The sequence below is a fragment of the Stigmatopora argus genome, chromosome 11, assembly GCF_051989625.1.
Source record: "Stigmatopora argus isolate UIUO_Sarg chromosome 11, RoL_Sarg_1.0, whole genome shotgun sequence".
Classification (NCBI taxonomy): Eukaryota; Metazoa; Chordata; class Actinopteri; order Syngnathiformes; family Syngnathidae; genus Stigmatopora; species Stigmatopora argus.
Genome location: NC_135397.1, coordinates 12,689,823 through 12,714,635, shown reverse-complemented (window position 1 = coordinate 12,714,635; position 24,813 = coordinate 12,689,823). Strand labels below are relative to the sequence as shown.

General features: G+C 38.8%; 2 protein-coding genes across 3 annotated transcripts in view; one reads left to right on the top strand and one right to left on the bottom strand.

The window, feature by feature from the left end:
* The first annotated feature begins 267 nt into the window (after positions 1-267).
* On the top strand, positions 268-10,631 carry vstm4a (V-set and transmembrane domain containing 4a). Of its 2 annotated transcripts, XM_077613370.1 has the most exons (8): positions 268-415; positions 1,343-1,792; positions 6,341-6,394; positions 6,484-6,591; positions 7,583-7,616; positions 7,691-7,839; positions 8,124-8,188; positions 9,333-10,631. In XM_077613370.1, exons 1-8 carry the CDS (start codon positions 367-369, stop codon positions 9,483-9,485), a joined length of 1,062 nt encoding a protein of 353 aa, XP_077469496.1. In that variant the 5' UTR covers positions 268-366; the 3' UTR covers positions 9,486-10,631. The 2 variants fall into 2 exon arrangements, with proteins under 2 accessions (XP_077469496.1, XP_077469497.1); XM_077613371.1 differs by lacking the exons at positions 6,341-6,394; positions 6,484-6,591.
* Positions 10,632-12,165: 1,534 nt separating this feature from the next.
* Positions 12,166-24,813, bottom strand: part of wdfy4 (WDFY family member 4) — a 44,912-nt gene continuing 32,264 nt past the window's right edge. Inside the window, 16 exon segments of the mRNA XM_077613617.1 lie at positions 12,166-12,186; positions 12,597-12,660; positions 12,738-12,867; positions 13,427-13,523; positions 14,655-14,837; positions 14,993-15,172; positions 15,305-15,463; positions 16,212-16,369; positions 18,783-18,903; positions 18,969-19,178; positions 20,285-20,376; positions 20,632-20,782; positions 21,729-21,838; positions 21,931-22,054; positions 22,274-22,393; positions 22,840-22,882. Coding sequence (XP_077469743.1) covers positions 12,166-12,186; positions 12,597-12,660; positions 12,738-12,867; positions 13,427-13,523; positions 14,655-14,837; positions 14,993-15,172; positions 15,305-15,463; positions 16,212-16,369; positions 18,783-18,903; positions 18,969-19,178; positions 20,285-20,376; positions 20,632-20,782; positions 21,729-21,838; positions 21,931-22,054; positions 22,274-22,393; positions 22,840-22,882 — 1,963 coding nt within the window.

Below are 24,813 nucleotides of genomic sequence, written 5' to 3'. Positions count from 1 at the left end.
TAAAAATGGCATGCATCGCAATGGGCACGTGGATCCAAACCACCACAAAGGACCAGAAAAACTTGGCTTTTGGGGTCTAAAGCTCAAGACTCCTTGCGGGAATTTGGGAAATGACATTTCCTCACTTTTTAGGACACGCACAACCGAGCGAGAGAATGTGAGAAGGAGAGAGAGTCAGCGACTACTGGGAGAACGAGTGGGAGTTCCTAAGTGGGAACAGAGCAACTAGTGTTTCATATTACGGCGAAAAGAAGAGAAAGAGGAAGAGTTCATGTGGCCGAAGACTGCGGTGGGTCGCGCAGTCGTGCGCCGTTTGTTTATGCACACTGCAGTGTTGTGGGTTTATGGATTCACTGAGAGAGGACAATGTACATCTCTGTAGTGCTGCTGGTCCTGACTAAAGTTCTGCTCATAGGTAGGTTTTTCTCGTTTCGCAGGGTTAGAGTGAGCATGCATGCAACAACTTCAGAAAAAGAGGTGCAAGACATGAAACCTAAAATGATAGGTTTATTTATACTTTAAGATACTACACTGCAAGAATAAAACAAACAGCACTCTACTCAAGTTGCAAGTAATCATTGTGCTATTGCTGACAAGTGACTTGAAAGAAACTATCCTAGAAGTAGATGACTTTATACAATCTGGTTTGCTTGCTTTATTAAATTTGGGAGAATCTACTTTGTCTCATTCAGTTTTAAGAGCACACGAGGACACTCAGGGAGATTCCCAAACTAACCAAAGCAATTCTGGCTGGCATCTGCTCTATGTTATCTCCTTGTCTTGTTTTTTTTAGGCAGTTTTGAGTTTCCCACCAGTAGATTCTTTTTTTCTATCACACATCTTGTGTCCAGACTGCGTGTCTCTTCCAGATTTGAGCTTAACCAGCTGGCAGCAGAACAAAACATCAGTACCTGCTGGGAAGCAAAACAGCAGCACGCTAGGGAAGAGTTTAGTTTAAGATTGGGTGTGTGAATGTAAACAAAATGCTGTAATTAGGTTGCGCTGGCAGCAAATCAAACACGTTTAATACTGTAAGTGAAGGGAAGAGGAACACAAGTGACCACCTAAAAAATAAATAAAAAATCCGAGAAATGCCCAAGAGAGAAAATGACATCATGGAGTGCCCTATTTGTTTGTGTTTGTCTAACCACATTATGGCAATTTGCAGTTTCTACATCCTTGGTGTGTCAAGGGTCTTTAGAGTGCATTCAAATCCATCAGAACACAAATATAGCAGCTAACATGAGACTATTCTATTATTTCTAACTTTTCTTTACTAAATAAAACTTTTGCCTAATCTGTGTTCACCCTTTAACCTCTTTGTGTTTTTTTTTGTTGACAGAAGTATGTCTTGCTCTGAATGTGACGGTGATCCCCAGCCCCGTCGTCTCGGCAAAGGAGAGGGACAACCTGACCCTGTCCTGCCTGGTTTCCCAAAGAAAAAGAAGTGGCAGCACACTCATCCTTCGCTGGTTCTTCTCCCCTCTGGCCTCCTCCGTGCCTCTCTTACCGTCCACATCTCCTTCCCCCACCACCTCCGCCGAGTCCTCCCAGGTCCTCATCGTCAAGACGGGGATCAAGAAAATCAAGCTGTATGGGAACTACACCCGTGGGTTCCCTCAACCCAAGTTTCGTCTTCACGAGCAAATGGAGGGAGAGGTTTACCGTTTGTTGATTCTCAACGTGAGCGGGACGGACCGGGGCTTCTACACGTGTCGGGTGCATGAGATAAGAAAGTACAGGAACATATGGAGGGTGTCTTCCAATGGTAGCAGCACCACACAGCTGACAGGTAACCAATCGTGACGATACACTGGGTCAATTTGTATTAGATTGAATTCAAGTGGCTCCAATTGATTAAATATAGTGTTATGTACTTATTATCATCAGCCGATCACAGGGCACAAGGACATGGACAACCATGCACACTCAGACCCATACCTTCGGGCAATTTAGAGTGTCCAATCAGCCTACCATGCATGTTTTTGCAATGTGGGAGGAAACCGGAGTACCCGGAGGAAACCCACGCAGGCCCGAGGAGAACATGAAAACTCCACACAGGTGGACCGACCCAGATTTGAACCCAGGACCCCCACTGTGAGGGCCGACGAGCTAACCCCTCAGCCCTATCCTTATTATACTTGTGCAATGAAAGAGTGGTTAGCGCGCCGGCCACAGAGTTCTGAGATTGAGGGTTCAATCCCAGGTGGGGTTCAGTGTAGAGTTTCCACGTTCTCCCCGGGCTTGTTCTGGTCTTCTGTGGGTACTCCTGTTCCCTCCTACATTGCAAAAACATGAATGGTAGGCCGGATGAACACTCTAAATTGATCCTAGGTATGAGTGTGATCTTGAAAGGTTTTGAGTCTCCTTGGACCCTCTGATTGCTGGGCACCTATTCGGGGTGCTCCAGCACCCCCTGTGATCCTTGCGAGGATAATCTGTATGGAAAATTTACGTATTAATATCTAAAATATGACAGTATATATCAACGTTTTGCGCTTTGTTCCATTTGTTTGGATTGTTGCTTAACCTATCAATCCATAGATCCAGAATTGGATTTTTTTTACACCCCTAACATTATTGGATGTGAATTGTCAATCATGACGATATGATAAGATACAGAACTTGTGAAGAACAATGTGATATATTACAAATTCTGCCATAATTCGGTAATCAAGGTCCTTCCATTCATGTATTAATCCACAAAGCTATTTAATTCTGTGTGAGGGATCTAAAATATGACGACCCTAACACAACAACATAATATTCATAATCTCAAATTGGTAAATGTGTGGTCAACGCCCATTGTGGCATAAAAGCCTCAGGCTTCACATTGTTTTCGAGACCAAGCGCTATAGAGACTTGCTTGGAAACAAAACAATGCATTTGATCAGAAACATGCATGTTTTGCTGTTTTCTGAGATCCAAAATAGCATTGAGAGGCTGGATTTATGGGAATAGGTGTGTCTCACAACGCCACCTTGCCAAGCCCCAAGATAAATGTAATTGTGGCCTGACCCGAGAAAAAAATATATATGAGGGAGCCAGTGAGTAGTTTGAGCTTCAGATGAAAGAAAAATGGTACAATTGCAAATTGAACAGATTGTGTGTTACCTAAGCAGCAGTTATTTGCTCAAAAGCTGAAATAACATACTGCAGCTGCAAAAGCTTCTGCCATTGAATTTTAAATGTCAAATTATCTGTAAAAGTAATTTATCCATAAATATTTCTAATACAATCCTTTATATTGACATTGCAAAAAAAGGACATTGCAACACAATTTATTGTTGGTGTCCCATTCTCAGAATTATCAAAAGATACTGAACATTGGTCACATCACATTTAAATTTTGACTGACTGCCATTTTAGAAACACTTACTATCATCTCACATACAATCATTATGGCATTTCCTATTTAATTAAAAGCCCTGTCAGTTTTTAGCAAGGATTTACCCATCAATTGATTCTGGCAAGCCAGGAAAGTCAAACAGAATACTCATTCATTTTGGCAAGAGCAACTGGAATGGAGAAGAGGGGGAATTCTGTTGTTATTGCGTGGAAAACTTATTGTCTGGGGTTGGAGGGCGTCCCCACGGGCCGCACGCATGAAATCCATGTCACGGAAAGAAGCAAACATTGTAAAATGCAATACGCCGCTAAACTGCAGCTTGTTCATTAGCATAGAGTCGTGCCCCTTCCCTCCCTCAGTGTGTGTGGGTCTCCCCATTTCTGTGGTATTTCCATATAAAAACAATGAGCTCACACAGCCAAACCGCAGGCAACAATATCACTCTGTGAATGAGAGCGAGGTGGCTTGTTACTGAGCTTACTGTGCTCACCAACTGGGAAGTATACATGACATCAGCGTTTTCAAGACTCCTTCAGGAGAACATTCCGTTTCTCACCCAAATCCACAACCACATCAAGGATGACCTAAAATAATTATTGTGCTCTAACATTTTTGCGGTTTGGTGCCGCCACAGTGATGTCTATCTATATGATGCGGATCCGTTAAAGTTTTTGGGTACTTTGACGATTTCAAGTGCCGTCCAATGGCAGAGGCCATTGCCGACGCCCTGTCCTACATTCAGGCCAGTGCCCCACTGACGAAGCCACAGAACCGCAGGCATCTCTGACATGCACACACCACAGAAGCAGAAAAAAAAACAAGGGCTGACATTATAAGAGGAAACAAATCAGAACACGAGATTTGTTTCGTAACTTTGGAATCTTCTTTTTCTGGAAAAAGACTGAGAATGGAACATTGAATTTTACGGATAATTACTCTTCGTAAATACTCGTCTTTTAAGGCCACGGGGAACATGTAAACAAACGTGCGTTCACACCTGCTGACAATTTGGAATGCGGAAGAAAGCCTAAGTACAGAATCAAACTCCAAGCCCCTGAAATATCCAGGTGTGTTAAAATCAATTTTTTGCCTCGTTGCCATGTAAAACCTAATGAGTTAATTCAATGCATTTGAGGCAATAAAAAAATTGCATAATTACCCATAAGTGAAAAAAAATTAAAATAAAAAGGGTTCTCGATTGATGATGTGATTTTCTAGGTAAAGTTATACAAATGATCATTTGAAAATGTAAACCACTGTGCTTTATTTTTAGAATTAAGCTTTGCACACATGAATTATGTTTTTTTTAAACCTTACAGGGCACTCATTTAACTCTGGCTGCCTTATGAACATTTGTTGATTTTCCCCTCCCAGTTAAAATGGATTGGACGTCTACTCCCTTCAATGTCACTAAAAAATGACCATTAAGAGTCAGTCACCCCATCTTAAATAAAGTGGATGTCTATTGCCATCAATAGCATGCAAACAAGTTAAATACTATAAATGATATTTAATATTAGTAATAATAGTAATGAAGTGGCGAACACGTGGCTCTCGAGCCTCATCCGGCTCCTGGCAAAAATGAATGTGGCTCTTTGCTTCTTATCATATTTTGTATATACTATGGCTCTTTGCCTCGTTTCATGTTTCTTTTATTTTTATTCTCTCTTAAAACACATTTAAATTCATCAAGGTCCATTAAAAACAAATAATAAATTCTATTTTAACAATAATATGGTAGATAGGATTTTTTTATGATGCTTCTGACATAATAATTGAGCAAAATTTGCTTTCAGAAGTGTGTACTTAGCCTTTGATATTAATGGGTACCCTAACTCTCAGCCTCAAAAATGTTAAGAAACCAGTGGTTTGCACTTATCTACAAATCTAACAAGATACAATGACACTGAGAGGTGCATTATTGAAATGATTATTGCTATTATTCTTATCATTAGAGGCCTTTGCATCAGGCCCTTTTCGAATCCACATGTTTATTAGTCTTCCAATGTATGGCAAATTTAGGGGCCTCAACCTGTCTGTCAAGAGTCAAGTTCCTTTTTTTTCCTGTTATGAATGGCCTCCATGAGGCTTGGGGAGTTTGAAAAAATAAGCCCCTGACACCAATTTCACAGGCAGAACATGATGTTTTTTTTTCTATGACGGACTTCAACTAGGGAGTTTATCCAAATGATTCCCAAATGGAAACCAGTATGGAAAACAGATGGTCAATGCTATATTGTGATGATTATTTTTCCTTTTGCCATTTTATGCTTCTATAAGGGAATACTTCAAATGAGTTCCAATCAGAACCAGGCACCCTAAACAAATAAGTGATGCAATTTTTTTAAAATCTGAGGCTTAACAATGCAAAAGGCTCACTCATTGCCACTTTCAGCCTTAATTGTTTTCCTCGCAAAGGCATATATATATATATATATATATATATATATATATATATATATATATATATATATATATATATATATATATACATCTGACCTCGAGATATACCCGATAAAATGGCCAGGATGTGCAATTTGACAAGCGGTATATATTTCTTGCTCCTGTGACATTTATTAGGGCCATATTCACATGTGACAAGCCAATCACAGTTGATATATCTTATGAGTTTATGCAGCGTATGCATTTAGAAGACATATTAAAGAGTCATTAAGGGGTGCTTAGGTTAAGTCATTTATGTACGTAGCCTTTATTCATTCTCCTCAACCTTTTGCTAAATACCCCTGGCCTATTCACGCCACATCATTCATTGACACAAACGCACAGCAACGTCCTCCTTCATTTATGTGTGGTGTTTGCATGTGCACCACTCACCCTCCATGTCAGCCTTTTGTGATATTTCTGGAAACCACAGAGGCTGTCTGGTCTGGAGTGGGTCAGTTTGTTCAGAAAACAACAATTTACAAAGATGCTTAGTCTGGATCATTTTCTCCCCCTTCAATGCTTTTGTCTCTTTTCTCCTCTCCCCAGTGCATTTTACACTAGAGGCTCGTAGAGGTGAAGGAATTTGGCGTCTGTTATCAGGTATTCCCCGGGCCTTTAGCACTAATGTTGTTTCTGCAGCATTAATGGTTGGCTTTTAATGTTATTGCTCCGTCTCTTTGTCTTGCTAGATGTGAACGTTTGCGCCGTGCTGATCTGCTCGCTGGGCCTGCTCTCCATCTTCCTCTTCATTCTCACGCTCACCATCCAGTATTTCTACAGAAGACACAGGCTCAAAGGTCACTTGATTCAAGTGCACTTGTTGTAGTGTGCTATGGGTGGATTGTAGTCACGTTTGCAGGTTAAATCGTTCTGCAAGTGTTTATTATGCAAGTGCCTGCCCTTTTTATCCGTCCTCCAAAATTGGGAGCAACCAGGAGCACGCTTGCAAAAAACGACGATCACACCCAGTTTTGAGTTGGTGTTGAGTGAGTGAATGTTTTCTTTAAATAGAAATAGTAAAAGAAAATTTAAGTATTTTGGAATGAAAAAGTCCTGTTGGAGTGAATGGAAGTTTTATTTTTGAATATTTTTGAATATTTTTAAAATGGCGAAGCTCGGTGTCATTGAAGAATGATTGTAGTTCCCCTCTCATCCAAGTTGCCGAATCCCGTGAGTTTCCTACCGACACATTTGCTCCGTCCATGGCCAGTTAGAGCAAAAATTATTAAAAATCCATTTATTCTGCTGCATATTAATGAGACATTCTTTAGAAGAAGCCCAAAAGAACCAACTAAAGTAGCTTGAAAAAGACAATATATTGGCTGTGCATTGGCGGTAATATGGGATTTATGGATTTTTTTCATTCATCTTCCATACTGCACATCCTCATAAGGGTAGCGGGGGTTGCTGGGGCCTAGCCCAACTGACTTTGGACGAAAGGCAGACTACACCTTAGACTGGTCGCCAGTCAGTCATAAGGCATACAGAGAGACAGACAATCAATCACAATGCCACCGAGTTGGAATCAAACCCAGACTGCCTGCAACAAAGACAGGCGGAAGAACCACTGCACCATTGGGTGGCTTAATATGTCATCCAATATCCAATAATAAAACTTTAGTGGTACTTTGAATATTCTCAGCTGTCACAAAAAGTGTCAAGAGAAAAGAGTATGGTAGTGTAATTTGGATTACAGGCAATGAATTAACAAACAGATTTTGTTTTAAAATACCAACGTACATGCCCTATCAACTTATTTTTGTGTGTTTGTTGGTTTTTTCTCATCAGAAAGTTATCTTCTGGTAAAGTGTCCAGAGAGCAGGTATGATCAAAGTGTTTCATTCTTGGGATGTAAAAAAAAAATGTTTTCAATTTCAACTCCTTTGTTCCACCCAGCTCTGGAGAAACAGTAACCAGCTCTGGCAGTTCTTCAAGTTCCTCTCCAAGAGCACAGAATAAGTACTCGGAGCATATAAGTGAAATAAAAGTGGCATTAAAACCCCATAATTTGCCTCAGGATCTACCACCACAAACACCACCGAAAGGTAAAAACAACAAGACAGTTTGAAAAACATTTTGAAGGCCTGTAATTTCCACGAGAATGAGTCAATTTACAAAATATTTTGAAACCTTTATGTTATTTCTCCATCATATTTTTCAAGTGTTATAAGACTGTCTTTATTCACTGCTATTGGCAGCGATAGACATCAAATGGCAGCCAATGTTAATCTATGATTATTATTGTTAAAAGCAGAATATTGAGGATGACTGGTCCTTACTTTAGTGTAATTAACGACTGATGATTTCCATTCTACGTTTTGCTTTTCAGTACCTGTAGCCTCAAAAAGACCCCAAAAGCCCAAAAGGTCAAAACCTCCAAGGCGGTCTGCCACTGTAAGTCATCATCTTCCATTTCTTCTCTACTCATGTCAGTAACAGCAGGAAATTAATTTAATCATTTTTTTAAAAAGGCGCTTATAAAATTGCTGCTGCCGAAATACACGCAATAGGGAATTTGTCTCATGACTGCGTGATTGTCTACAGGAGTTTATTGCTCTCTCTTCATTTGGTTATGAGCGTGATAATTATATTTATCTCTATTGCTTCTCAAACACAATTATTTATTTAGGGCGCCTCACTGGTTTTATTTCTACAATTAAACTGCCAAGTAAGTTCACATTGAAGACAACTACTCCCATGTTTCTAAGCATTTTTAGAATTTTGTGAAGAACTCAATACAGATTCTCCCATGCAAGTGTCCTTACAAAAATCTAAACATTGCCTGACACCCCAGTATTACATTTTTAGACCACATTTACACGACAAAAAAATGAAAAGTGTCGTTTTACTGTTAGTTTAAGGCATCGTTTACACAACAACAGTTACAGTGGTGAAAATGCAACGCTGTTTGCAGGCGATGGCATTTTGGGGGGTCGAAAACGCAAAAGCTTGAAAACTCCTTGTTGCCGTCTAAACAGTTGACAATGCAGACAACAAAAAACAAAAAGTGTTTCTATTTTTGAAATGTAACAATAATGTCATTCTGTTTCATTATGATTTAATACTTTAATCAGTCAAATAGGATCCATCATTGAGCACACACTGGAAGGTGTTCACGAAAGTAACTTTTTTTGTGGTTAGACAACTTGGACATTGACGTCTCATCCACTTGTGTCTTTCTCCTCCAGTTGACCAAAAATGTCATGGATATGCGGGATTGTTCTTCTCAGCTCTAAATGACTCTCTGTAATGAGGATAGTTAATAGTTGACTTGCCTCTTGTATAACGTTGAACGCAGTTAGGCCATGTAGAAGGTGGCTATGTGAAGACATGTTTTCATACACTGGTCAAGAACACTGGGGTCATCAGTATCTTCACCCCCTTTATTGCCAAATATATATACTGCAGCATCGCCTCCTACTCTAGAACGATTGGGCTCCCTGGAAAAGTTTTTTCACCGCAGTTGAGACCAATGTTTGAGATCTGAAGAAAGCAAAATGAACTTTTCCCTCTCTAAGTCCTTCTGTACCCTTGCCAGCCTCGAGCACGGCAGGAGGAGAGTCTGACCTACGCAGAGCTGGAGTTGGTCCGACCGACCGTCGAACCTCCCGCCTCGACTAGCCCCGACCCTGACCCCACAAACCCAGACACGGTGTATGCTCAGATCCTTTTCCAGGAGCAGCAGGTGTAAACACAGAAGCCGGATCTGGACACGAAATGATTGGGTTCCACAGTATTTATGAACATGCATTCCGAGAATTAGCATTTGTTTTTGCCGTATTTTTTTTGCATGTCTTGGAGCTCCAGTTGAAAACAGGCCATTTTTAGGGGTCTTATTCTATTGTTTGCTTTATAGGCATCGCTGGTCTGTGAGCCAGATGTTCACAAGAATGCTCTGTTTTTGCGGAGTGGACGCTCAGGATAGAAATCATTGTCAGTGCTCATTTTTTTATGTGACACTGCAAGCCTCAGCATTTTACATTTATATGTAGTTTACAGTGGGAAGACCCCTCAATAAATAATAAATAACATATACTGTAAGGCCATGTAAAATATGTTTCATATATAAAGTTTTTTTAATGATCTACTGAATTTCTCCCGAATATGCATGCATTTTCTCTATGTAATGTAGCTCAGCAACAAATGATTATTTTGATATTTCAATAATCATCAGTTATTTTTATGATTGGTCAACTAATCACTTGATAGAAAAATATTATTGTTGACTGTTGGGGTTGCAGAAATCAGGGACTATTTACTCTATTGTTTCTTGTTTTTTTTCCACACAAAATATTTAAATTTTTTAAATAGAAGCCTTCTTTTACCTGACTTTGGTGTGGATCCCGTGGGATCGATTCCCACCCAGCAGCGATGTAATTTTGAGTGTGAATGGTTTTCTGTCTCTATATGTGCTCGATGACCTATGTGCCTAATGTAGGGTGCGTTTCTCAAAGTCAGGCTACGGACGGAAAATTAATAATTATTCATTCATTTACTGAACGGCGTATGCTCACAAGGGTTATATCCCAGTTTGTTCGCCATGGGCTTGCGTGGGTTTTCTCCAGGTACTCTGGTTTACTCCCACATCCCACACTCTGAATTGCCCGTGGGTATGAGTGTGAATGGTTGTCTGTCTCCTCCTGCCCTGCGATCAGCTGGCCACTCACTCAGGGTGTCTCGCATGGCCGCGCCTATGACCTGAATTCAGCTAGGATAGTCTCAAGCACCCCCTGTGACCCTTGTGAGGATAGGCAGTAAGGAAAATGAATGTTTTGTAAATTTTTTGGAACATTTTTAAATGATCAGATTTGTTTAATTAAAAAAATGAATTATCACAGTATTTTTTAAATTGATCGTAAAAAAGTAAATATCTTCTAAAAAAAATAGAATCAAAGAATATTTATTAGTACCTCATTCCCTGTAGCGACATACAACTATCAATCATTTGATCACAGCTAAACCTTCCCAGTCCAAATGGACTTAATGTCTATCATTATCAATCACTCCACTGTGTTAAAAGGCTTTAAAAATGAGTATGAGCAGCATTCAGTGGTTAACAATGCGTCTAATTTATGAATCAACTTCTAAAACAGAATAACCATATATAATCTTATTGCTAGTACAAGTTTGAATTTGATTTCTTTACTAAGGGACAGCACATGAACATAATCATATTCATATTAATGAACATATATATGTACATTTGGAAAATTGTAGCCAAGGGCTAATTTCCATCAATAATAATAATAGTAGAAATATATATTATAAGGTAATATGAATAGTATACTTATATACAATATAATAATAATAGTAATATATTTACTTGGTAAATATATTCCAGCTATACAAAAACATGGAGCAGGAGTGAAAGAGAATGGTAAATGTTTGTGAAGATACTGTAATCAATGTTACGATTTGAAGCCAAGCACAGAGACTTAACTGGATTGAACTGAGAAGCAAAGGGAGTCGATCCTTGCAAAATAGCCTCGGCAATTAGGAGCATTTTAGGGGGGCTGCAGGCGTTATGCTCAAGCGGGCAGGAAAGGTGAAGGTCGTGAGGCATTTGGTGAAGGTCAAGCTGAAAAATAGAAAGGTAGGACGCATATGATGCCCACGCTCTCTAAGAGTGGGAGAGGCAGAGATGATGATCCTCATCATCCCCCTCAGTTCCCTCTCGTCCACCAGGATGAAGGCGCTAATGACGACATTTATTCAAATTAGACTAATTGTAATCATGGTTAATAATTAGCTTTACAGTGCAGTATAATTGGGTTAGGCTACAAGATGGTTCTGCCTTGGCGCTATAATTTATTTGATTTAATTACTATGAAGAAGCCGACGCTTGGACATCTCTATCGTAAAACCAGCCATGTAGAGCGAATGGAGCCCGGCCCTTGTCTTTAGAGAAGGTCATTGGCGGCTCTTTGGGAAAATTACGATGACTATTTTCCACTCTATTAAGCTACTTCACTTAGCACAATTAGTTGCACACTCAAAGGTTAAAGACAGAGACCTCCTTCATGACGGAGGCGTTTGGATGCACAAGAAAAAAGTGAGGCAAAGTAATCCCCAGTTCCCTTTTGGAAATTCTTGTTTCAATTAGCCCCTTTTGCCATTACCGTATAATTTGGTACATCTCTGATACTTCTTTAATTTTAATTGTATCTCCTTTGTCAAAGCATTTTGCCTGGTGAATGCTAGATTTTGTTTGTTTGTTTGTTTAGTTGAAAAGGATGTACGTATAGAAACTATTTAGAAAATTCTATAGCAAATTCAAACAAACAATTTTAGATGATTTTTCAAAAGTTTAGGCTAAATCTGAAAATGTCAAAGTTGTTGAAAAAACAGCACTGTCTACCAGGAAACCTAATCTACGTCGGAGTAAACCTGATCTACATAAGGGGCAACACTGATTGAGAATATACAGCTCATTAACCCATTGGCTGCCATTGACAGAAACAGATGTCCAATACATTTGCAGCGGGATGATAAAAATGTTCGTTCCCTGCCACCCTTCCCAAAAAAATGGATAGGACGTCTAACATTGACAAAATAATTTAGATTTACAACAAAAGGATGATTTTACATCTATTGGCAATGGCAGTAAAAGATTTATTAATGAATGGCATGTAATGGCTTTTGAGATGATGAATGTAAAATAGTAAGAATGCGTGCAAAAAATAAGGCATAACTAAAAATGTTTAATCAAGTTTGCAATTCAATATTTACACAGGTATAGTACTAAATATTCACATTCAAGGTACAGTCCACAGGCCCCAAGAAAAAATGTCAACATATGAGCTCATTCGCATGTCCAAGTGAAAACTTGGCCCCAGGCATCTCCTGCCAACAGCGTTGCATGGCTCCTGCAAAAGTATAAAGCAGCAGCTCTTCATAATATTGTCTGCCAAATTTTATATAGTAGCTGTCATCATGTGAATACCTGGACATAGCCAGCGCTGTGATAGCTGGATTATATTTGCGGCGATGCTGCGATACAGCCTGACTTCTGTTCAGCTCCCGACATAACACCAGACGTCTTTTCCATCGTCGAACCTGCTCCGCGCCGCCTGCTATAGAAAAATCATTATGACATGACTTGACTGTTATTACATTCATCTGTGCCTTCTCAAGCATTGATAAGCATAAAATGATCAAGCATAAATTTACAAAAATAAAAAAATAAAAAAAATTGCAATACGAATGTTAAATGTTACATAAAGAACAGTCTCAATGTAATTTACCAAGCACTGCTCATGTGAGGTGAAATAGGGCTGTAACCAACGTATGCCAAATTGGATCTGGGTATTATTGCTTTCTAAATTATACGCACACACGCACGTCAGCAGATTCACTCATCAGTGTTTACTGCTTCTTTGTTTAATAACTTTATAACAACATCCTTCCTGCTAGCCTACCACTAGCGAGGGATCTAAAAAAGCTCGCCGCCTCGCTCGGATAGGCGCGCTTAAAAAATAATCATCTCACACTTAAGGATTCATCTAATTGGAGGTGAGTTTTTCTTGTGGAAGCAAAGTAATATACTTTTGGTGAGCTTTTCCGGTGGGCCACTCCCTTCATCTCATCTGTTAGAAATAGATCTATATCACATCGTAAAACGAGCAGAATTACCGGCACTTTCTATCGGCGCTGTTGGGTCTCGCCCTGGGGAAGTGGGCTCTTCTGGAGGGCCAGTTAATTGTGTTCTGGTGTACTCTGTCCTCCATATCTGTGTGAAAGACAAAAAGGAAAATCAGATGTAATTCAACATAATAGCAAACACACACATACGCAGCGGGGTAAGTGCACTCTCCATAACTCAGGGTAATAACAAAGTAATAATACCAATTGTGCGCATGTGTTGGTATTGGCACCCATTCCCTAGCGGTGGGCCTAATTTAGGACTTTGCAGTTTGATTGCAGCAAAGTATCATTGTTCTCATATTAAACATACACAGGCCGTGTGCCTTTATTATTACCTTGATGGACATGAAGCTGCTACCTGTAAGGCTCATAACAAAGTAATGACTTGCATTCCAACCTATGCTGTTGTACACTATGTGAACAAGGAAAAATATCTATGTTGCTCCTATTATTGTTGAAATGGTTCAGGGGAAGTTTTGGGGTATTTGGGGATCTAAACGTGAATTATAATGGGTTATGTTTCTTTTGTTTCTTTGGGGGGGATGTCAAGGTCAGTTTAGTAAATATACAATCTGTTTACACAGGCAAAATAGATAGATGGATGTTTCAAAGTTAGCTTGTGCTTCAGGAGTACACATTGTGCGCATTCTTTTACAGCTGTATTTAATATCCTTAAAGAAACATGTTTTAATATAAAGGTTTATTAAAAAGAAGAAATAACCACCAAGATCTGAGTGAATGGCATCCATCTTTTTCTTCCAATCTGAATATTTCATTTCACTTTCTTTTTTTTCTTAGTAGTAGTTCATAGTAGTCATAGTGGCTGTGAACCAATATAGGGGGGTCGTACCCCTGGTGCCCATAGTTGGCTGGAATAGGTTTCAGCACCCCCTGTGAACCTTGAAGCGGTACAGAAAATGAATGAATAAGTAGTTTTCTTGTTCAATCAGAATGAAGGTGCAGTTCTATTCAATTTTAATCCCAAATGTATGACAGAGAAAGCTTTAATAGAAATACATGCTAATGGCAAATTAGGTAATGTCTCTCAACTCCTGAAACATTTCCCATCTAAGAAGATGGAAGCGAAATTCTTCATCATCGACAAAGAGCTAGGGGTTTTCAAAAAAGGGTGAAAATAAAATTAATCACTCCAAAGCTGATAGAAACACCTTTGTTATCTTATGTTTGTATACAACAGCTCTTCTAAAATAGTTACCCGTATAATGCCATCTGCACAGCCAGTGACCACAACATTTCTGGTGTCCCACTCATGTCGTTGTGAGAAGCTCACACAAAGGATGTCAGCTCGAATCCCAAAGGACACGTCCGTACAGGCCAAAAGTTGACCTTTCATCGTCCACAGGTATATCAAAGGCCCTGCACATGATGCAATCTCACCCTTGAACCAATCAGTGCAAATCAGTTAATGCATTTCAGTACACATGTACAAATATCTCAAATAAAAGAGGATCAACACCAAGCAGCTGTAAGACCAGTGACTATATTCATAGCACAATAGTCAAACAACAATGACTAGAATCAGATCAAACTTACTGTGAGGTCATTTATTGCCACAGCACAGACACCGCTTGCATGTCCAACCAGCTGCGTGATGTAGCTTAACTCTTCCAAATCCCACAAAATACACGTGAGATCACAGGAACCGCTCACCAACAAGCTATGGACCTCAGAGATGGCCATGCATGTCACAGCTTCAGTGTGGCCATACAGTGGCTGAAGGTAAAAAAAATATTATAGTATAATACCAGGTGTTCCAAAACAGTTGTACTACCTTTTAATAAACAGCAGAAATCAATACAAAGTTCTGTTCTTTTTTAAATGTAGGTGTAAAAATGGCAGACTCACCTGCCTGAATTTCATGTGAGTGACTTTGTCCTTGGTGTACATCACATCCCATACACAAACCACAGTGCTGCTTCCTGCAGTGATGACAGTCATTGGGTTGGGACTGGCAGCACACATTGTTGGACCCCAGGCGCATAAACTCTCGCACACGGCAAATGTCTGAGGTAGACATGCAAGCAAAGACAAGGCGATACTGAACTGTTATTGTGTATTTCATGAACACATGAATGGCCTTTACTACATCCTTGTATCAGCTATCCAGTCCTTCGCTTTCCCTTTCTCTTACACACAAATCCTAGGGATGCCTGATGACATATTTTTGCATGTGAGTCCGAGAAACCTGATTTAGAGGATCTGCACATAGTCCTGATCCGATACCTTGTATTAAGAAGAGAGGGGAGAAGCACTTCCAAATGTATTTTCCCCCATTTAAACAAATTAATCCCAACATTATACCCAAGCAAAAGGATGATTAACTTTTATTATTATTAGTTTTAACGACAGTCGCACAAATATGCGGCAGCAAGAAATAAAGCAGCAATCAAATTACGTTTAATTTTCTATAAATGAACTGACAAGTATGTGAACATTAAGTCGGGCATTTAATGTGATAAATTGAGGTATTGCATTTTTTTCTTGTCAATTAATATTTTTTCCTTGTTCTGCAAAGTTTCAGTAGTGTTAATATAAATACAACGTTTCTCTGTCATTGACGGCAATAGGTGTCGAATCCAATTTGACAGGCAGCAATCAAACGATGAATCAAGAAATCTATATTTTTCGTTCTTTTACACCCATTTCCAATCCTATGGAAATGATACGATCCGGCCCCATTTTCATACAGTCAAACCTGGGACATCCCCAACTAATGCAAATCATCATCCCAAGATAAAAAAAATCTAAGTACCTTTTCAGTGGTATAGTTTCCAAAGGTACAACTGTTGTCAGGGAAACCCCAGTTGAAAAAACAGCTCAACGATGGAGACAAGAGAAGTCTGTTTTGCTCCAGAACCACGACCTCTTTTTCAAGACACACTATTTGGCCCACTGGACCTTTAGGCATTTCTTTAAAAAACAAACAAACAAACAAATCACATGGTATGTATGGTAAGCTTTCACAAAACTGCATCTTAAATCCTGTCACCTGTAAGATTTTACATAAAAACATATAAAAATAAAAGTCTTATTTGACTGTATTTTACGGACTATAAATTGCACCTTGCGTATAAGTCACATTAAACATAAAATATGCAATGTAAAGGGTTGAGCCACACGTTGGTGGAATTCAATTTAATCAAAAACAAAAAACCAAACATTATAAATCATAGTAACAACAACCAACTAGAGAAGAAAAGTCTAAACAGGCTATTAAGGTACCATAATTGAATTACTACACCCTAAAAAACACTAGTTAGAATACTTATCAAACTCTTGTTTTAATGCCAAATCACTACAAAAACCATTAAAGCCTTCATCTTCGGAATTACTGAGCAACTTGCCAGCTCTGGAAGAAGAGGATGAGCCCGCAATGCCTTTCTCATGGCTGCCAGTGTGAAAAACAATGCATATTAAGTAAAAATCGCTGGCTTAGCCAAACTATGAAAGCGCCACTTTTAGTCCAGGAAAATACAGCACTTAATTCAACCACCATAATGAGGCCAAACTTTGTTAGTAGACATTTTTTAAGTAAACCACAGCAGACTGCAATTTAAGCTAAACTTTAATGTATATCTTGAGTGCACACCAGCATCTCGGTAAGCTTCCCAAGTTTTGTGTGTGCCTGTGAGCGGAGTAAAAAAGGAGCTGTAATTGTTCCTACAATTGACGTACATATATAGGCAAAGGAATCATTACATCCTGTCACCAACTCTGCTCTGAAAATCCCTAGAAAGAAGCCAAGTTCTGGTTTTCCTCCTCCTATTCATCTCTATCTGCTTATTGATCAGATCAGACGCTCTAAGATTTAATATGAAATGTAATATGCAGGAATCTCTCCCTGAGCATTTGCAGATTCATCTCCTCTCCCCCAGTGGGCCTGTAGGGATATTCAGATTATTAAGTAGAGCTCAGCAAAAGAGTCATCTCCATATCCTAGTTCCAACAGATAGTGCCTTCCACCCCGTCCATAGTGTAAATTAAAATATGGATGCTCTCGCACGGTTACAAGCGTCCCCAGGAGCCCGGGACCCATCTTGTATATAATAATTGGCGTCAAATTGTGTGAGATAAAATAAAGGCGGTGAGCAACATAAAGTGGTGCCAGCTCAAAGTGACAATTATTGCATGCTATTTTCTGCACTGTAGCAATTATTGAAGTCACTGCTGTCTTTACTCTTAATATTATATATAAAATGTGACAACACCTATGAAAAATACTGCAGACCATAGATTTTTTATTTGGATTTGGATATGGACTATGACTTGGCCAGGGTGGCCCGGTGGAGCAAGTGGTTAGTGTGTTGGCCTCACAGCTCTGGGGTCCTGGGTTCAAGTCCAGGTCGGTCCATCTGTGTGGAGTTTGTATGTTCTCCCCCCGGGCCTGCGTGGGTTTCCTCCGGGCACTCCGGTTTCCTCCCAGATTCCAAAAACATGCATGTTAGGCTGATTGGACACTCTAAATTGCCCCTAGGTATTGGTGTGAGTGTGCATGGTTGTTCGTCTCCTTGTCCCCTGCGATCGGCTGGTCAATGATTCACGGTGTTCCTTGCCTGGTTCCCACACTTAGCTGGGATATCCTCCAGCACCCCCACAACCCTTGTGAGGATATGCGGTTCAAAAAATGAATGAATATTTAAAGTAGCATACGTAATTTAAGGGGTGTTTTAAATACTAACTCAGGATTGGGCAGCACAGTGATTGTGGCAGAGAGGTTTGCATGTCTGCCTCCCAGTTCTGAAGTGAAGGGTTCAATCCCCAGTGGGTTCCAATGTTCCAATGTGTAGTTTGGACATACTCCCCAAGCTTGTGTGAGTTTTCCCTGGGTAATCCAGCTTCCCCCCAGATCCCAAAAACATCCATGTTAGGCTGCTTGAACACTCAAAATTGTCTGTAGGTATGTGTGAGTGTGAATGGTTGTTCATCTAATTGTGCCCTATGATTGGCTGCCCACCGATTCAGGGTGTCGCCTACTTGATCCCCATAGTTATACAGAATGTCAAATTCTTTTGTTGCACGATAAAATTAGATTTTTCAAATCGAAGGATGGGCCTGAAATGTGTCGATTAAAGCCAGCTAATTCATTCTCATGTTTTAAATTTCATAATTAATAGTTACATTGAAATTCTTTCGAATGTTTTTAGTGTTTCCCTTATTTAACAACATTCAGTTTTCAATTATTCATTAGCTGTGTGCTTAAAATAGTTTTAATATTAATATATTAATTGAGAATTTTAAGCAATTATGAAATTAACCGATTACCAAAATATTAAATACTGTTATTGATAAGGTAAGATCTCAATGAAAAGTGTTGCACGTGTACCTCGAAATGGTTCTGCAGTCGTCTTTAATTTGTCAAGATTGAAGAAAAATGGAGTGGGATGAGGTGGCGTTGGCCCATCTTTCTTTGTACTGCTACGAGGTGGATGAGGTTTGGTGAAGAGCTACGGCAAGGACACAAGGTTTATGTAACAAGGTAAAGAAATGTGTTTCCCTTCTTTTTTTTTACCTGTTTGGGAATCTGGCCAAAATTGCTGATATATCCCATAATAGTACTCTTAATGAGTGGATCCCTAACATCTCGATGGCCTCTCTGAGCGTAAAAGAAGGGATGGAATGTGTTGATACTTTCCACAGCAGCCGGGCCTTGTTGCCGATACCCAAAGATCAGGTCAATCCACAAGTGGAGGTGCGAATTCACGTAGTCGCTTTCTAAGGCCTGGTACAAAAAACAGAAGCTATCGATGCAAAACAATACTCTGGCAAACGGGGCTTCATTATAAGAGCGAGGATAAAGTCATCAGTCAAACTTATAATATACGACTTTAGCGCCACCGGTTTTCGAATGCACAAGCAATCATTAGAAGTCAGTTGCTGCAAAGTTACCACGGTTTTTGAATTAAAGAAAGATTTGTGCCGAATTAGCCAGTGTATGGTTTTGAGAGTTAATAAGGAAAAAAAGAACACACGATGGCCTGAAGCCTGCTGGCAAATATTTCTTAATAATCCCACCCTGGAATAACCACACACACATACCCCCCAAAAAAACTCATAATGAGTATATTGTCCTGATTCAATTTGTGTACAGAAGAAGAAAAAACATCTCTAAAACTTACTAATTTTATGAGTATAGTTCAGTAGATTGTGCCATGATAACAGATCAGATGCCCTCGGGATAGATGGATAAAAGTGTGAAGGAGAGCAAAACAAAGAGAAAGTGCAAAGGGAGGCTGACGTTAACCATTGTAGGAGAAAGAGACCTATTAATTTTGCTTTATAGAATTTTAGTTAGCACTTTTCATTGAAAAGTGACCATCATAAGAGACCGTGACCGGACGTTTGGTCGCCGGACGTTTGGTCGCCGGACGTTTGGTCGCCGGACGTTTGGTCGCCGGACGTTTGGTCGCCCGGACGTTTGGTCGCCCGGGTGAATATAATTTTGAGAGCTGGTTGCAACAGTAGAAATTTAGATGTTAAACTCTCTCTCTCATAAATATAATTTTGAGAGCTGGTTTCAACAGTAAACTCTCTGTCATGTTGTCAAACGTCCGGCGACCAAACGTCCGGCGACCAAACGTCCAGCGACCAAACATCCGGCGACCAAACGTCCGAGTACCATAAGAGACAGTCCAAATATAAAGGAATAATAAAGCTTGTGTGTGCGTGTGTAGACTTAAAAAAAGGAATAACTGCACTGGGTTACTGTTGTATTAAAACATCAGGTTGTCTGTTTACGCCAGTTATAAAAAGCATTAATGAATCTTATGGTTCCTCATAAGTTAATTAAACAACAGTGTCCAAAAGTGAGGGAATGATGTCGCTGACCTCACGCTGGATTCTAATGAATTCCTGAGGGTCATCTTTGGCCCACGCCGGCAACTCTACGTCTCCCAGAGCATTTCCGTCCTCCATGCAGCCTGACGACGAGGTCAAGAGAAAACCAGCATGTTAACAATAATGGCGCATGTCTGGTATTTTAGCTAATTTGTGAATCCTTATCAAGATCCAAATCGCACGCAGCAATTACTCCCTTTGTAAAGTAAACATGTTATATACTTCAAAGTGATATGACCGACTCGAGTGGTAATTAAATTCATTGGTCACTAGTCCATCACAAAGCATTCGTGTAGTATCTTTTCATAAATCAAGATGATCCAATTTTAGAGCCTGACCCAGCTGCAAGTGGTTAGAATTCAGCAGGAAGTCTGGTAGGTAGAAAAACTCCGGAATCAGCTCTCTGACATCACTCATGTTATCTCGGGAGGCTGACTCCCATTCCTTGTTTACACTATAAAACATCCGCTCCGGGATATCAAATCCTCCCTATGAGAAGCAAAGATAAAAAGGAGAAAAACAGATACAACGTTATATTACTGCGCTATTCAGAGAAGTAAACCACGCCGAATACAAAGGAAGCGTTTCATCCTTCCATAAATTCCTATAATCTGGGATGAAAATCTCATGAGAGGGAATGTAATTTAGAATAAAACAATCATTGAAATGAATGAAAATAGCTTAAATATTGATAAACCTGGTTACACAGCTAAATTCAGTTATGGATATTACAACACGACTGTTGTTCGCCTCAGTAGACAAAAAAAGCACAGTAATTCACCAGACTAACATCTTTATTGCTTTATTCTGACTATCAAATATGCATGCCTTTTCATTATCATCAATTGGACGCTATATAGGAAATTTGTGAATACGATGGCTATCTGTATGGGCTGTTTTTAGATGGCTCCTGCAATTATTTGCATATATATTGAAATCATACAATGATCTATTTCGAAACCAAGAAAAAAACAAGAATAGATGCTATTGGAGCGTCCTAACTTAATTTATTTATTTCATTCCTCAAAATGTGTTTGTTTTTTCTTCTGTTTTTTTCTCCACAAAGTCGCTTGCATGTGTGTGAGCCGTATATTTTTTTGTGCCAAAGTCAGGTCACACCGACAAATCATTTTAAAAATAAATTTCATTTCAAATATGTATTCATTACAGTTACCTTATTTGAATTTTAATCATTCTAATTATTAATAATGACCCTGTCCATACCTTGAGAAATCTTTTCACCTTGCTGTGTTTCAGCTCGTTTTAGTTCCAGACCCTTTTTATAGGATTATAAATTGAGGTAAATGATTTAAATGAATGATGAACAACTCATTGAATCAACGATGAAAGTTACATAACGCTACAATTTTCACTATGGGATTGACTGCATTAATTACAGTTAATACTCGTGCTCAGAATTTGTGTTGTATGTTACCTGCAGCGTCTGAAAAGTTTGAGAGAAAGGCTCCATGCGAACAAGGAAAGAGGCCACAATGATGGCTGAGGAGTAGTGGGTACAGTAGTGGCATTGTGCTGACAACCCTCCTAAAAATATTTCATAGAAACACCGAGAACATTGAAGACAAAACCGCAAATCAAATGTGAGAAGAATAGGAAATGGAATCCCAAAAAGTCACCTTCAATCTCACTGTTCTCAACTTCTTCATATCTCTGGATGAACATCTGTTTTCTTTTCTCCGTCTGAGCACCCATTGGCTTTGAAAGATCACGGAATATTGTTGGATCTGACAGGTCCAGTGTCTGGAAAATATGTAGTTTAAATGAAAATACACACGTGTCATCATGCAATCTTAAATGCATATTAAACTGTAGAGGAAATGGGGAAAAAATCACCCATTAAATACTGGGTTATATATAACCATAGACATCTGTTCAAAGGAATGATATTTTTTCAGAAGGTTTGTGTTTACTTTAAAAGTAGGGTGCCTGTTATATTGTTTTTAATTAAATGCATTTTACCTCTGACTTGTAGTCAGCGAGGACCCAAGGGAATACTGGATACTGCATGAGGTCATTGTATGTCCTCCCAGCAAGAGTATTTAAATGCATCAAGTACTCAAAGTTGCTTATCTCTCCTTTCTGCAGAAAGAAGACAAAATACAAAAAACAGGAAAACATTTCATCAAGCAAATTCAACTACGAAAAAAGTAGGCAGCTAAGAATAATATTATCACTCAGACTGATGGTATGAAAAGAGTAATTATACGACAATTAGGAAAAATTGGAAAAGATATCTAAGGCATCATTACAACCTAATAACACATTTTTCTTTGTTTTTAATGATATAAGGTCTGACTCACAGAAAGGTCTTAAAATCAACTTGTTCTCACTGGTGTTGATAAGGATGTCCAATTCATTTAAACAAGGAGGAATAGCTTTAAATGCTCATCGAAGATGAGACGATCCATTTTGGAATGAGAAAGAACTCATTTGGCTTCTCCCAGTCCAAATGGATTTGACGTTTGGAGATGTCAATGACAGCCAATGAGTTAATGTAAAGAGCAAACAGATCAACTGCGACATACCTGCCATTTAACGAGGGTTGCCTTTTCAACTATGGGGGATTTCCTGGTATGTAAGAAAACAAAAAGTTTATTTCATCACTAGTGCTGAAACTGTTAACACTTTTTGTTATACTCTAATCCAAGCAAGTGGTGCTAAACTGTAACACAGCCAGAGTGACCCTTTTAACTGTTCTCCATTGATTTGTGGACAGATCACAATGAAATTTGGTACTTATATTAAAAGAAATGTGTAGACATCAATCTTGTGAGTCCAATTTTTAATTGATGTATCAGGCCCGATTATTTAACTGCAGATTTATTGTTGCCTGTAGGGTACATTTGGCATGTGTATTCTGGGGATGTATGCGCATCGTCTAAGCCCGATTTTTTTAAATTGAGTTGGATGAGGTCTGATTAATGAACTGTGGACTGTGTGACACTCTTCAGGTCACAGCCTTCAGCCTGTAGTAGCACAGTAGTCCTTGCTTTCTAAACAGCAACAGAAATGTTCCCATTATATATTAGGTTAATTATGCCATCTCTTCAGTATTATCTGTTTATTAAACAGTTTCTTTCTCCTGTTCCAAAAGTTACTTCTCCACAACTACAGCAGAAGTAGAGCTATTTTTACTACTAGTAGTAGTAGTAGCACTAGTAGTAACAGCAGCAGTTGTTGTAGTAGTACATATTAGCAGTAGTAGTAGCAGCAGTAGTTGTTGTAGTAGTATTAGCAGTAGTAGTAGCAGCAGTAGTTGTTGTAGTAGTATTAGCAGTAGTAGTAGCAGCAGTAGTTATTGTAGTAGTATTAGCAATAGTAGTAGCAGCAGTAGTTGTTGTAGTTGTATTAGCAACAGTAGTACTCATTGTAGTAGTAGCAGTAGCAGTAACAGTAACAGTAGCAGTAGCAGTAGCAGTGGCAGTAGTAGTAGTAGTGGTATTAATACTATTTAGTAGTAGTACTATGTAGTAGTAGTACTATTTAGTAGTAGTACTATGTAGTAGTAGTAGTACTATTTAGTAGTAGTACTATGTAGTAGTAGTAGTATTTAGTAGTAGTACTATGTAGTAGTAGTACTATTTAGTAGTAGTACTATGTAGTAGTAGTACTATTTAGTAGTAGTACTATTTAGTAGTAGTACTATTTAGTGGTAGTACTCTTTAGTAGTAGTACTATGTAGTAGTAGTACTATGTAGTAGTAGTAGTGCTATTTAGTAGTAGTACTATGTAGTAGTAGTAGTGCTATTTAGTAGTAGTACTATGTAGTAGTAGTACTGCTATTTAGTAGTAGTACTATGTAGTAGTAGTAGTGCTATTTAGTAGTAGTACTGTTTTGTAGTAGTACTGTTTTGTAGTAGTGCTATTTAGTAGTAGTACTGTTTTGTAGTAGTACTATGTAGTAGTACTGTGTATTTTTTAGTAGTACTATGTAGTGGTACTGTTTTGTAGTAGTACTGTTTTGTAGTAGTACTATGTAGTAGTACTGTTTTGTAGTAGTACTATGTAGTAGTACTGTTTTGTAGTAGTACTATGTAGTAGTACTGTTTTGTATTAGTACTATGTAGTAGTACTGTTTTGTAGTAGTACTATGTAGTAGTACTGTTTTGTAGTAGTACTATGTAGTAGTACTGTTTTGTAGTAGTACTATGTAGTAGTACTGTGTATTTTTTAGTAGTACTATGTAGTGGTACTGTTTTGTAGTAGTACTATGTAGTAGTACTGTTTTGTAGTAGTTCTATGTAGTAGTACTGTGTATTTTTTAGTAGTACTATGTAGTGGTACTGTTTTGTAGTAGTACTATGTAGTGGTACTGTTTTGTAGTAGTACTATGTAGTAGTACTGTTTTGTAGTAGTACTATGAAGTAGTACTGTGTATTTGTAGTAGTACTATGTAGTAGTACTGTGTATTTGTAGTAGTACTATGTAGTAATACTGTGTATTTGTAGTAGTAGTATGTAGTAGTACTTTTTGTAGTAGTACTATGTAGTAGTACTTTT

What these genes read in the sequence shown, in the direction of transcription:
- vstm4a (XM_077613370.1), top strand. Translation starts at nt 367, where the DNA reads ATGTACATCTCTGTAGTGCTGCTGGTCCTGACTAAAGTTCTGCTCATA. An exon ending in GACTAAAGTTCTGCTCATAG is followed by an intron (nt 416 to 1,342) that starts GTAGGTTTTTCT and finishes TTTTGTTGACAG; the next exon opens with AAGTATGTCTTGCTCTGAAT. An exon ending in ACCACAAACACCACCGAAAG is followed by an intron (nt 7,840 to 8,123) that starts GTAAAAACAACA and finishes TTTGCTTTTCAG; the next exon opens with TACCTGTAGCCTCAAAAAGA.